The sequence below is a fragment of the Anguilla rostrata genome, chromosome 2 (assembly GCF_018555375.3).
Source record: "Anguilla rostrata isolate EN2019 chromosome 2, ASM1855537v3, whole genome shotgun sequence".
NCBI lineage: Eukaryota > Metazoa > Chordata > Actinopteri > Anguilliformes > Anguillidae > Anguilla > Anguilla rostrata.
This window is the reverse complement of record NC_057934.1, coordinates 32,620,522-32,635,569: the sequence shown is the minus strand read 5'-3', so window position 1 is coordinate 32,635,569 and position 15,048 is coordinate 32,620,522. Positions and strand designations below refer to the sequence as shown.

The window sequence follows — 15,048 nt, the reverse complement described above, 5'->3', positions numbered from 1 at the left end:
TTTAAATAATCAAAAAAAAATGCAAAAAGAGAAACTAAACAGGCCCGGCAGCTGCCATCCAGGCAGGAGTGGAAAGGAATCTGAACCAGCTGTGAAGCCAATCTGCTAATGAGAGGAGAGGAGAGTTAGACAAGGGCAAGCACAATTCAGAATGGGAGGGACAAGGCTAGGAGAGAGAGCAAGAAAGCCACTCCCAAACGAGCAAGGAGAGAGAGACACACACCCACATAGGCCAGGCTATTGCCCAGAGGCCATCACACAGTCTATTATTCTGGACAGGATGTGTCGATTTTGTCATCTCTTCGTTGTGCCTTCTAATGCCAATCCTGTAGCCTTCATCTAGCTGTTCAGCAGTGTGCTAAACCTGCCAAAAAAAAATTTTGTCTCATACTATTGTCTAGGCGGCTGCAGCTACTTTCGTGCCGTTTGCATTTTTCAGAAAGATGTTATAGGGCGTGAACCCCCGTCGTTGTCCACAACGCTTCGGTGCCGACACTTTGAAATTTGAAACTTTGCGAACACGGAAAGCAATAAAAGGCATTACTTACACCACATCCAGCTAGCCAACTCCATTTGTCATAACAAGAGCCCGTTCCGGGTGTATGCTCATCCTCAATCACTTGCCTGCTGCTGAATTTGTAAAATGGGTCAGTCCGGTCCAAGCTCCTTTATCCTCTTTTTTTCTTCCAGTGAACGCCTTGTGAAAGGGCGTTTTTGTAAGGAAATAACCAAATTTTCTTTGATTTCCGCGGTTCTACTTGAAGTTGCCATCTCCTGAAAGTACCTGTCAGCTAGCTAAGGAGCAGGAGTGACAGTCGCGCATCCGTACTTATATTAATGGCGGGCGTGAACATGAAAGATAGCGTCGAGAATTGTCCAATCACATTAGATCAAAAAACATAAAAACAATACCAATTCGCTGCCAATAACGAAAATATGAGTGAAGCAAAAGTAGAAGCTATAATCAAGAAACTCACATAACCAAGTAGAATTAACTGATTGATTTTTTATAAATTACTAACCAGAATTATGATGTTAGAACTCCATCTAACCACCTCATGTAACTGTATAATCTTGTGCACCTGTAACCCGTGGCTGATCCAATTATTAATGTACTCAGGCTTAAGCACGCAATATGTATACCTGAAATTGTATTCGTTAAAAGAAAAATCAGACCACGCTGAATCTCGTTGTGAAACAAAGGCCATGGTTTGCCCTGTTGATGTTATTCAGGAAAATTCAGGCGGCGAAGATATAATCCAATCCATCGCACTCAGAGGGCGACATTCACGTGCGAAAGGGGGGCCACGTGACGCATGTTCGGGGGCATGCCTGAGCAGCACTCTGCCTTACTGCTCATATTCAACTACAGTTGTGTAGGTGAGTACTGGACGACAACTGCTGGGCAAACTGGTTTGCTAGTGGCAATATTAAGCAACAGAAAGGCCGTATAGGGAGTCTGTTGAATAGTTTACTTCTCAACGAGTCAATGTGGGCTGAAAACATTTTAGCAGTAAGGAGAATATGTTGTACTGCTTGTTATGCAGACTATACTTGTTATCTTGCTTTGGATCTCTTTGGCCTGTGTGCAAGGTGAAATGGCAAGAACTGTGAGGGATATGAGCATTGTGTGGCTTTTACCCACTCCCCGCAAAATAGGGAGGGGATGTTTTCCACACGATGCTCTGCTCTGCTGTTAGGTCTCCCTCCAGGCGACAGTCATCATTTGATGATCGCTAAGGTCATGAGATAGCGTTTTGCTGTCTGACCGGACGGAATCTGACAACAGATCTTAGGGAAAGTTTGCCAAATGTGATCTATACACATAGTAACATGAATACATATTAATCAACGTAAACCAAATACATATTAAATGAATGCTAAGAAACGCAAGAGTCCTAGTGCAGGAATATAAAGATGTGTGTTGGGATTAGGCTAGGCATGGGGTGTGCCGCAAGGGCTACCCACATAAGGCTGTCGTGCGAAGGCGGCACAAAAAGAGTGCTCTGCAGTCTCTGCATTGCGGTTAAGGCTAGGTACTAGTCATTTTAGTCTGCATATCAAGTTATGTTCCTGCACTATGTCAGTGATATCTGCACAGCGTATCCTACAGTTAATCACAATAGACATGGAACTTAGAAGTTCCAAAGGGGGGAATGTGGGAAGGAAATGCATTTAAGATCACCAACCATCACTACCAAGATGGAGTATATCATTAACAAAAGAAGTATATGTAGAACTAGCAATGGCCAGATCTTGGTCAAAACAGTAATAATCTGTAGAGGTTTGCACTAAATATAAAACTCAAGCTGTAAAAGTCCATATACAATGAAAGCACAGCTTCTGGCATACAAACTAGGCCTTTCATACAAACGTGTTGTGAATGATAAAATCCCGCAGGAGATAAATTAAGTGAATACATGTCTGATGCCAAGAAGGGGAGGAAGACTTAGATAAGAGAAGGGAATGCCTATTTTTTAATTAAATAAAGGAAGGGGGCTTGGAAATAATGGTGTCTGAAAAATGAGAAACAATGATGTATGGGAAAGAGTAAAGAAAAATGATGTAAGCATGAGGGAAAGTCCAAGCTTGAGCTCCACAACAGGAGGAGCTAACAAGATAGGATAAAAGGGAGTGTTCGGCCCCAGGGGAGTTCAGTATGTCTTGTGTGTCTTGTCTGTGTGTGTGTGCGTCTTATGTGTTTTCTGTGAAGTGTCTTGTGGAATGCTTTGAGAGTGTTTGTATTGATATGCGCAGATCAGCCCGGGTTCTTGCATGTTATCTTTGAATCCAGTTGCATCAGACTCTGTGAAGTGTATATTTTGAAGTATTCAACAGTGTGAGGAGAACACCCAGTAGCATTAACAACAGTGTGACCTTCCAGTAGCATTTTCTATTAAAAAAATTATTCTATTTCACAAAAGCCATCTGAAATAGTTAAATCAATTTGTGGTGATACTACATGATACTACAACTCCCATGAGTGATGGGTGCACTCTGTGCTCATCTCATTGGCCACCTACTTCACCCCTCTCTTGCTTCCTCAGTGGGAGATGGTGAACTCAACCAAAATGAAACAGCCAAATACAGCACTGTACATCCAAATGTGTGTAGGCGATAGCTATACTCATTGCAGCTTCAAAGTGTTTGTTTAGTGACACTCCACACCAGTGGAGAGCGATTCAAGTTCTCCAGTTCTCATTGGGAAACGGAGAGCTGACAATAATTGCAGCATCAGACACAGAAAACAGCAATGGTTCAGTAAAGGAGCATGAACTTTATGCAAATGAAAAAAATGCAAAAGATGGAAAAAAAGAAAATATAGTTCTAAAGAGATCGTGATTACAGCTGGTCTGATTATTCGTTTTACACAGGTTTATAGTCACAATATGAGAGCAGTAATTAAAACTTTCCAGTTTTACATATTTTCGAATACACCCATGATGAAATCACGCATCAATCTGAACAATCTTTTCTGAGATTGTTTTCCATCTTGTTGATCCTGCGATACCACAATTAAAATGCCTTTCTCCTGCTCCAGATGTTACACGATATAGCATAGAAAGCTGTGCTACAGATCCAGGGCCATGATTGAGTAGCAGCTTAGCATGTACAAGAAGTCGAAGTACCAGCTTTGTGATCACCAATAAACAACAAATAAAACAGCATCATGTGAACATCTGCATATTTCTTAGAAAACAGAGTATTTCTAAAAATAAAAGATGTGATGTCTAATAACAAGGACCTTCTTTCAATTGGTTTGTGTTTGCATTTTTTCATGGTTTGCACTCTTCTTGAATATCTGTCTTCCATTGTTTCACATGTTTCATGTTAATTTTTTAAATCACACTCATCCTATCGTGGGTTTTTTCCATCTATTTTACACTCAGCCACAAGGTAGCAGTGTTACTTTTCAGTTTATGAGTACAAAAGAAAAAATGACAGAAATGGCAAATGGAATTTCTTCCTTTCTAAACGTGAACACTAGATGCATAAATAATACACTTTCACATATAATATTCACAATATTTTAACTCAAATTACAGTTTTAAAATTGCTAACAAGCATTTACCTATACGTAAGATACTTTTTCTAGACTCTTAACACAGCAACACACCTACATCACACAATTAGGCAAATAGTTAATTTTCTGCTCAAAACCACATTTTGTTCATTAAATACCAACTATACATTCAAAATTCAAAACAACTTTCTCTACATACACTAACTCTATCAACACACTGCAAACCCGACTCAATATCAGATCATTCTTTCAAAACACTAGCACGTTTTCTATCCAAGAGGAACATCTAGTCAATCATAGCACAACGACTTTCAAAATACTAACAGTTGATGGCATTACAAAAACTGCATTACTTTTCATGTTTCAGTTCTACCTGCATACAATAGACAATATGAAATCCATTGTTTTTTATAATTCAGTTTCCTTTTACTGTGAACCACTCTACATTTTTGGTTGAGTGTCGAATGTGTGCATTTTTCGCAACATACTATCTATAAAAGTGAATGAGTCATCTTTACTTTATAGAATGTAGTAGAAAAAAATTGTAAGAGACAGAAATGCTACAGTAAAAGCTTTATTAGCAACATGAAATTGCTGCCAGTGATCAACAAAAAATCCAACATACATGGCCTTTGGTTCCAAATGTGTAAAAATAAAATACACAATTACAGTAAATCAGCCATTTCTCAATGTTTCAATGATCTGTTCATTCAAAAATGCTTATCCGCTGTTTCAATATAGCTTTTGAGCTGCTGTTGTTGCAGAAGTAGAGGCATTATACTATATTTAAGGTTTTGAACATTAGGTTTTCATTTCTGGCATGCTGTGTGCAAGCATTTGTAAATAAGACAAGAAAGGTCCATAATTTTGGTATTGGGTAAGCTTGTATGTAAAGAAACTTTAAGCATTTTAGAAATGTGTTAATTGACTGCATATTCTGTGAAAGCAACATGAATTGTGTTAATGGTATGGTCCACAACAGACGGATGTTGTGCTAATTGTGTTAGAGTTTTGAAAATGTGACTACAGATTGGACAAAAGGATGTGTGCGATTGTAAAAAACTGTAACAACATTACACATAAGTGTGCACCTGACATAACTATGAGGACAAAGTTAATATGTCAGAGTGGCAAAGTAACGCTGGTTATGTGAAACAATACAAACCAGCAATGAACTCATAACTTACCAGAGCATTCAGAATTTTTATCAATGCATGCTGAATAAAAATTTCCCTTTTTGTGTGTTGAGAGAGAGAGAGTGTGTGTATGCGTTGTGAACTCTCTCAGCCAACAGGGGGTTGAGTGACGGATGCCCAGAAGAACCAGCACGGTGAGACAGAGGTAGTGGTTAATAAAAAAGGTCTTTAATAATTGTAATGAGTGGGGGTAGGGGTAGGGGGAGCCAAAAACAACTAAAAAGTCTTCCCGGTTGGGGTATCAGTGCTCCGCTCCAGGTCTTCACACGCTCTTCTGGAGAGAAACGAAAAAGACGTGGGTTAAGGGGGGGGACAGGGCGTGGTCAGTCCGATCCGGGTCCGGTTCCTTGCTCCGGCCGCCGGCTGGTGATCCTCCGGTCCCAAGGGTGTGGGGGAGAAGGCCTCCCTCCCAATGCGGTAGCACTCCACTCTTCTCCCACTCAAGTTCTGCGCTGTTCCTGTCGTTGCCCCCTGCCACACGGTCTCCAGGAATCACGATTACTTTGTATCCTTTACCACAGGTTATCACAAGTACTCCTTAGTTAAGAGAATTGGCCCACGGCCGCTTACAGTCTCTTCTCGGGGTGGAGAGTCGTCCGGCGTAGCTGCGACGGAAGCCCCAGCAACTCTCTCTTTCCTTGGGTTGTGCTGGTCTATAAAAGCCTGCCTGCTCGTTAGTGCAAGCAGCTTCAGGTGGGAGCCGGCAGCCAATCCAGCAAGCAGCTTCAGATGTGTGGCAGAGTGGAAAATTCCACCTACCTTCCCTCTGCTGCAGCCCTCTCCATGGTGCTGCCGGTTGTCGCCTCAGTTGGTCTGCCGAGGGCTGTCCAGGGTCCTGAATGTCTCTAGACAAGGGTTTGCTAGGTACCGCCCACTCACCACTTTTCCCAGCGGCCGCCGGTGTCGATGGGCTCGGCCGTCCTAGTGGTCTCGTGGGGAGCACCGATAAGGGATCGGGGCGCCACAGCGTGTATGTGTGTGAATGTGCATGTGTGTTTGTGTGTGTGTGCGTGTGTGTGCGCGCGCAGTATACACACTGTGTTTAATTTATTAAATGTGTAATTTACTGTACATTTAGTAAAATTGTAACAGCATTCAAGGGGACTCACTTCTCTCGGGTTGATTTGGACTGTTTCATGACATCAAGTGACATCATGAGTTATATCACAGTTAGCCTAGGATCCTACATAAGCAGGTTTTATGCACCCTTTATAATGTTTAGCCATTAGCCAGGTGATATTGTTGGTTATGTCACATTTGGCATAATGTTGTAAAAGAAGATGTTTTGCCACCCTTTATGAAGCACAACATGCGTATGGATGAAGCCATTATGTCAAGTTTATGAAAGCATTATATATACTACATTAAGCTTTTATTTTAACTTCCTTTAAAGTGTGAAAGTCGCCACTTCTATGGAAAGTTGTGCTGGTTGCCAATAAAATTAGGAAACTGTAGCTGAACTGCACCACTTCTCAGATTATCCTGTAAGATCTGGTCATGTTGAAGTGATGTGGAACAAATGATTACAAAGAAAAAAGATGAAATTGAAGCAGAATATTTCAGCAGCAAACTAACATTCAGAATAACGAAAACTTTACTTGACACAGTTTAATACATTTTTAATACGTCTTCAAACATGCATGGAATATAATTTTTAGTACTTTATCAGTTTGGTATTTATGAGTATTAATGTAGCATTTACACACACACCTAGCTTGTGGACTTGCTTCTGTGATACAGCCAGATTGAGATTAAGGTAATACAGGAACCACATAAGCCTAAATTCAATAAACATTAGTCCTTAAATTTGACTATCGATTGCAGCAAAGATTATAAAGCAATGATATTACTTAGTCAGAGTTGAGGATAAATGTTTATTGAATTTAAGTCATAGAGTCACATACTACTTGTTTACTTGTGGGTATATGAGGCTTATGTCTTTAGGACACAGCCTCAGTTTGGAGAGCCTTTATGAGATACTGAGTAAGTAGGTACTGAGAGCTCTTCCTATTAGCTTATACTTTCACACAATGGGCCTCATTTATCAAGCAACATACAAACAAAATTTCTCGTAATTCCTTCATACCAACATTTACACATGAAAACTGGGATTTATCAAAGTTTTCGGGAGTCCAACTTGTTCAGACGTGCGAAGGAAATTGTGTGTAAACTCCGCAGTTCGTCTTTTAACTTTTACACTTTTACTGATGAAATTGGTCATTAAATGGGCTTCTTTGTCTACATATTTTGTCATGAAATATTGAAATATCATGAAGAAAAATAAATTATAAAGAATCTAACATAAATTGGTTGTGAATACTATTTTTATTAAGTAAAACAAAAATGAGCAGTACAAAGAGTTTCTATGATTTCATAATTGCAGTTTTGTTTTTTAAATAATTAATTGATGAGAAATACTATTTAAATGGCCAAAATGCTGTTAAGTCCAAGCTTGCAATGGCTGACCTTGCACTATTAGAGGATTTGGCGAGAGCACTTCGGCGAGATCACATTTTCAGGGACCGGTGTGACTTTTTTGCCGAGGATGACGGGTGGCTCATGAGTTGGTTCCAATTCCCTAGAACGCTTCTAAATTGAGACTGTGCAACATCTTAGAGCCAGACTTAACGAGGCAAACAAGAAGATCTTATGCCATTCCAACACATGTTCAAGTTCTGTCAGTGCTTGGCTTTGTGGCCTCTGGCACTTTACAGAGGGAGATTGGTGCAATATCCCAACCCTCCATGAGCCACATACTGTCCAGTGTGCTTAATTCTATTGTTAAACTAGCCCCGGAGTATATTTGAGTTCCCTATAGTGCACTGAGCCAAATTCGAACAGGCCTTTTTCAATCTGGCCGGCCTTCCTACTACGATCGGTACCATAGATTGTACCCATGTGCACATTAAAGTTCCATCCACCGACACCATTACCTACTTGAATAGGAAGGGATATCATTCCATCAACGTCCAATTGATATCTGACGCAGCTTGCCCTCTCCTCAATGTTGTCGCTCGTTGTCCTGGAGGAACACGTGATTCATTTGTTTTGCAAAACTGCTCTGTGGGGAACCGCTTGGCGCATAGAGCTATTGAGGATGGCTGGCTCATTGGTAAGCATGATGTTTGACATTTAGTAACTCCAAACCTGCACTGTCAACGTTTTATCCCTTTCGCCCTTAGGGGATGAGGGTTACCCGCTGAAGCAGTGGTTGATGACCCCACTGGCCAACCCCCTGTCACCGCATGAGGTGTGCTACAATGAGGCGACCGCGAACGCGCTTCCAATTTACGACTGATTGGGATTTATCAACATACGCACGGGGATACGATTGAAACTAAGTGCCTCCAAACGTTTGATAAATGCGGCGGCAGTTGTTAGTTTGTATAATTTTACGGGGAAACTTATGTGCATATTTACAAAATTATTGATAAATGAGGCCCAATGAACACATTTGCTTTTTTAGCAGTGACTGCTGTTCTCGATTTCAATTTAAATTTACAGTATCACAACAGCAAGATGAGGACCATTTCAAATGTATGGTTTTTGATTTTTTATACTTACAATATGTCCATAGAACCAATAATGTAATAGCTTAAATCTACTCTGCATGTACAGTCATTTCAATGCATTTAATAAAGCTTAGTCTCACAGATACATTTCTAGTAAAGACAGCAGTATGTATATTCCATATATTCCCAACAGAAACGGTAACATTGTGGTCTGCTTATTGGTCCTGTGTTTGACTGTCAAACCTGGCATGGTCAACGGCCTCTCACAAGATGAGAGAACCAAAAACATACAATGATAAAAAATGGTTTAGGGGAGCAGAGCATTAGTCTCACAGATGAAATTATAGTCATTAGAACAGTAAAAAGCACCCCATGCATTCATATGAGAGGCAAACAGGACACAATTATAACCAATCTTAACATCTGGCTCTCCACTCTCCCAGAATCTGTAAAGGAAGCAAAGACTGAGACACAGAAGCTCTATTTCTCTGCTGTTTCCTACGGAGATACAGTGACTCCTTCTCATTCTCTGTCTATTGCCATCTATGAGAGAGTTCAGACAGCGGAAATATATCTTGTTGGAAGATAATTCTGGATTAACTGTACTCATTAAACCAACCTCATCGTACAAACAGAACAATATTAAAGGTAAAAAGTGTAAAGTACACATATGCACTATCATAACCAGAAACATACCCAGTGACATATTTCACTGCAGTAACACAAACCTTAGACTGGCTACCATCAGAGGAACATTCATATTTCTGATCTGCCAAGATGTTGTTTAAAATTATACATGATTGTGTCTGTCTATATTTTTACGTCCTGTGCTGTTTCTGTAAGAATTCTTACCCTTTCTGCAGAGGGGTTCCATTCACCCAGAGCCAGTTACCCTTAGCTGCTGAGTAACTCAGTCCAATCCAGGTAAAGTTTTTTATTTGTTTGTTGATGAACCGCTGAAAACAAACACAGAATGACCCTCACTGCTCACTCTGTAGATGTAGACACTGAGAGACAAACAGTCCACACTGACACTTTCTGGATCTGTGAGATACTGAGCTACAGCATGAGCCACACCCCACTGATAAATGCGATTCACCCATAGTGGTAATATTGAACACGTTAGATTGTAAGAACCAACACAAGATGAGATATAATTACATAATTACATTTACAGTGGCTTCTTATGAATGCATGTTGTCAGTTTTATCTCCATCCACTCATTCACAATTATTTTACAGAGCCTTACCTGTTCCTCTTCACTCTCTATAATCACCAGGTCAGCTCCCCTTTTAACGCAGTCACTGTGACTGTCTGTCCAGGTCTTCGCCTCATTAGAGAAGTAGTAACACTTCGAAGAGAACTGTGCCCAGCCCTGTGGACAGGGGTTAGGCACACTGCCTGTACAGAAAGAACAGGCAGCAGACTCTGAGAATGATCTTTTCATATGTAACAGTGTAAAAGTAAATGCTTTTCTGCAGATGGACAACAGAGTAGCACCACTCACTGTGAACTGGAGGGACAGTCCTGCACAAAAAGAGGAGTTTCTTAATTACTTAATTGTACTTACTCTGTAGCTGGACTTTCTCTGTATTCATGGTGCTGCAATTGCTTCTGAGCTTCTCCTCCTTTGAATAGTTCTCTGATAGACTTGTATCTAATACACAAGGGGAAATGCATTCCTTAGGAAAAATAAGTATCGATTAAGGAGTTTTACAGAATTTCACCTCAGTATGATACAGACTACTGTGCTAATCTGTGGAAACAGAAGCTTAAGCCCATAGGTTGACCACATCATTTGTTAAGTTTGTGAACTGTGAATGAATAAATTTAGGCAACCTAGGAAAAAAGTTTTTAAAATTTTTTAGTTTGTGTTGTTAAGTCAATGTATTAATTTACGCAGTCTTAGAGAATTATGAACAATCTTTTTGTTTGGGCTTTATAAGAATATTGCAGTATACATTTAACAATGTGAATGAAATATATATATATACAGATGGGTGACAAATTATATAATTATGTAAGATTTTTTTTATATAATTTTTTTCTAGGCAAATTTCAAAGTAAAGACTACAATGTTGAATGGATTTTGGAAAAAAATAATGACCAACAATGATCAAGGCATCAACATCACATATTAGCTCTTATGTAGTAACTAATTTATTACTTAAAAACATTTATTTTTCTTAAAATAGAATCTACATCAATAGCTGGGTGAAAACAGAGGGGATTGCCCAAAAGCCCAAAAGTTAATCCCACTATATGATATTCATTTGTAAAATGACAGAACAGATCTGTTTTTTACTTTAAAATGACATTTTACCAGGATCACAGTAAAGAGACACAGACAGTTACTCACAGAGGACACACAGGACTACTGTGGCAGCCAATAAGAGAGCACACAGCAGCCCCAGACTCACTGCAACCCGTCTGTAGGGATATGAGCTTTGCCCACTGTGCTCTGCGGTCAAGAAAACAGACAAGTTAAGCAGAATGTCTCATTTCTTTGATGTTTTATATAGTTGTTCTTGTTGCTAGTTTTTATTTTAATTTCAAACCAAACATACTGCAATAAACTAAAGTTTTACAACAGCAAATAAAAATCCACTACTGCAAACTTTAATATTCACCTACGCAACTACCAAATATTCACTAAATAAAAATACAGGAGGCCATCTCTCTAAATAATATAAGGTGGGCCTACTCCATTTCTATCTCAATTTTATGTGACTACATTCGGTCAAAAAATTTTCAACTCTTCAGAAGAAAAGCAAGTGTGCAGGATTTGAGCCTCTGTCCATTCAGGAGGCAGCAGACAATCGCATGCAGTCAGCTACCCCTTATTTTCATTGTAGCCCAAAAAGCATTTCTATGCCATGCATTTTCTGCACTGGAAAACTATGCAACCGGCACAGAGAGATCGCAGGTTCCTATCTGAACAGGGGTGTCACTATTGAGCAAAGAGCAGGGGACACCCTGTCCACAGAAACCCTCCCTCAATCCACGGGTGAAATGGTGGCCGATTACACATTTCCAGATGGAACACACAAGCATTATCCAGATAGTGGGGCCCATCACTGCACTCACAATGCCTGAGAAACACAAAACTTAAAATATTTTAAAGACAAAATGCGGGATGTGCTTTTGATATTGCTGCGGTATGCAATAAATAAACAGTGTACCTACATGGTAACAGAGATAACGCATCACTGATCCTGCTCTTGGGACTTGTATGTACAAGTTGCACAGTAAATAAAAATCTCAGTTCTGCAGTTCAGTACTTGGTTGTGCCATTTCAGTTAATGTATAAACACAGGTTCACTAAACAGTAAACATTTCAGTAAACATTTTACTATGGTCTAAACTGCAATTAAACCAATATTGGTGTATACAGTTTGACTACTGAAGTGAAGGAGTGGGCTTACAGGGCAGGGGGAATGGCGATATCTGAATGTCAGAGGACCTATGACAAAATGTTTAGGTCAGCAGGGTGAAGATTCAAATTCAAGAGTCTGAAGATCTACTCCTGTGACTTGTTCACTGTCTATATAAACTGCCTTAGTGAAAATGTTCCAGATGCTGCTTTTCATTTTATGCTGACAGCTGTATACTGTTTTGATTCTACCCTGAATAAAGCTCTTTAGAAACTGCAACATGTTTTTAATCTGGTGCAGGCTCAGTTTTTCCACCTGAAACTTGTTCTGGATGCTGAAAAAGCTGAGCTTATGGTTTTATCGAATAGTACTGTAAGTAGGCTACACATTATTAAACCAATGTATTATCACTTTACAAGTCCAATCTATTGAGCCTGTAACAATCTATACTTAGGTTTCTTTCTTGATGCTCAGCGGTCTTTTAACTATCACTTCCAGCATCGGATTAAGAAACGCAAGTTGAGTTTTTACTTTAGAAATAAATCGAGTTTCTCTTTAAATGTACGTTTGTCAAAGCTACCTTATTGCCAGTTTGTGATTATGGTAACCTGTGTTACTATCGTCTTCACATGATAAGACACAGTGTATCATGGAGCCCTGTGATTTATCACAAGTAGAAGCCTCACTCATCATTGCTCACTGTACTCAGTGTTGTGTTGGCTCGCCCTATCCATGCATCGACTTAGCCACAGGTATGTTTTCATTTATAAGACAATTTTGGGTATTCTTCCGAGCTACCTTTCTTGCTATTTGACCCAGAATTAGAGTGCATACCAGTAAGGATAACAGATACTTTGATAACAAAGGTTCCTACTGTCCGTACTGAGCTAGGTAAAAAGGCTTTTAACTTCTCTGCACTATCTGCCTGGAATAGCTTACAGAGGGAGGTTCGGCTCACAGACCTGGTTACTCTTTGAGAATTTAAATCAGTGATAAAAAGCAGAGAACTTCATGCAATTGGTCACTATGACTGTTTCTGAACTTATTATGTTTTTATCTATATTGTACTACTGATTTTATGTAATTTATTTGTGTGGTTGGGTATCTAAGTGTGTGTGAAACAGGGCATTGCTGTGAAAGAACATACAGGCTCAGTCAACCTACCCTGTATAAATAAAGCTTAAATAAATAAGAGAATAGTAATTAGCAGTCAGCCGAGTCAAGCTGAGGAGTGAGGCTATGTATATATTGGAGCAAACAGCCACACTTTTGGGGGGAGAGTGGTAAAGTCAAGCTATACTAACAGACACCAGCAGATTCATGTTCAAATTAAGAAACGCTAGGTGGTTTGTCACATTCAAGTTTCTAAAATGGTTTCTTGACGTCAAGAAAACTGTTCGCTTAACAGTTTAAAATAGATATGACAACTGAGTCAATGGAAAATTAGGGCCAACAGTCACAGACAACCAGAAAGAATGAGATATAAACACTTTTTTAAAATGTGTCTATATTTGTGTCTTCAATTGACTAATATGAATGGCAATGCTCAACATTTTTGACTGTGCATACTCTGCCCCAGTACCACTACAAGTCGAGAAAAATATTTACCTCTTGGCGGTAGCATCATCAACCCCCGGGTATACCATAGCCAGTTTTTTGCAACTTACATGCCCACCCCACGTCCATGCTTCTGGATGAGTGTCGCTATTTATATGAGCTGTTTATCTTAATCCATTAATTAAATTACAATTAAAATCCATAGGCCTACTTTTATTTTATAATATCAAATAAGCCTAAATGCAAAATGGGCAGACTGCCACACGTAACTTAGTCATTTAGAGCTCCACACAAACTAACCAAGAATAACACCCTGTTTAACCCCTTTACACAAACAAGCGTTTTCTAATGGTCTCTTGACATTTATATGTAATAAAATGATATTTTAACATAAAAATTTCTAACTCCAGCATTAACCTCCCTTTGCGTCTTACAATGATGCACATTGCAATAATTGATATGTTCTAATATTTCTCCAAATTAAAGTAATATACGGTAACACAAGAGGTCTTCGGGCAAGAGTGAGCTGATAGGTACGATCTGAGAGCTGGGAGCTGGGATGAGCGAGCTATGAGGTGCGAGCTCAGATCAGGAAACTGGGAGCTGGGAGCTCGGCTCTAGGTGCAAGGTGGGAGCTACAAGCTCACAGCTCACACTTGAGGATTGAACTCTTACTAAATAATTTTGGATTCTATTTAGTTTTCCTCTTATGTAATAAAAATAGATTCCACAAGCTCATTTAAAAGCGACAATGATCTCTTGATTATGCTGCTCTTTAATACACTGTGCAGGTGTTCTTAACCTGTGTGCTGCTCTTAACACGTGCAGTGTTCTTACTTGTTGAGTCTGGGCTGTGAGTGAGGTCTGGCCCAGTGTGCTGTACACATCTTGAATGGACACGCCAGGTCAGTGTATATACCCTCTGAATCTTTGGAGACCAATGCTGCCATTTCTCAACTGCTGCTAGTGCTTATCGGTATTTCTTTTATATATTTTGTGTCACTGTGGTCTGAGCTACTTGAGCAGAGAGAGGAAATCGCATTGAGAGACCAGGAAGCTGATCAGGGCTTGACACCCACCTTTGGGAAGGAAATGCATTTAAGATCACCAACCATTACCACCAAGTATATCATTAACAAAAGAGGTATATGTAGAACTAGCAATGGCCCCGATCTTGGTCAAAACAGTAATAATCATGTACAGGTTTGCACTAAATATAAAAACACAAGCTGTAAACGTCCTATAACAAGAAAGCACAGCTTCTGGCATACAAACTAGGCCTTTCATACAAACGTGTTGTGAATGATAAAATCCAGCAGGAGAGAGGTGAATACATAAACTGACGCCAAGAAGGGGAGGAAGACTTAGATAAGAGAAGGGAATGC

General features: G+C 39.7%; 2 protein-coding genes across 10 annotated transcripts in view; both read right to left on the bottom strand.

The window, feature by feature from the left end:
• Positions 1-15,048, bottom strand: part of LOC135247811 (CD209 antigen-like protein A) — a 190,285-nt gene that overhangs the window by 98,950 nt on the left and 76,287 nt on the right. The window lies entirely within an intron of this gene.
• The window catches only part of LOC135247812 (C-type lectin domain family 6 member A-like), a 106,618-nt gene that overhangs the window by 79,908 nt on the left and 11,662 nt on the right, over positions 1-15,048 (bottom strand). For 2 of the 4 annotated variants that reach the window (XM_064321695.1, XM_064321693.1), the window contains exons 2-5: positions 11,092-11,193; positions 10,303-10,389; positions 9,982-10,133; positions 9,585-9,688 (exon numbers count right to left, since the gene is read on the bottom strand). In XM_064321695.1, coding sequence (XP_064177765.1) covers positions 9,585-9,688; positions 9,982-10,133; positions 10,303-10,389; positions 11,092-11,193 — 445 coding nt within the window. Of the gene's footprint in view, positions 1-8,758; positions 9,179-9,584; positions 9,689-9,981; positions 10,134-10,302; positions 10,390-11,091; positions 11,194-15,048 lie in introns of those variants that run through there. The other 2 variants (XM_064321692.1, XM_064321696.1) reach the window with 2 other exon arrangements.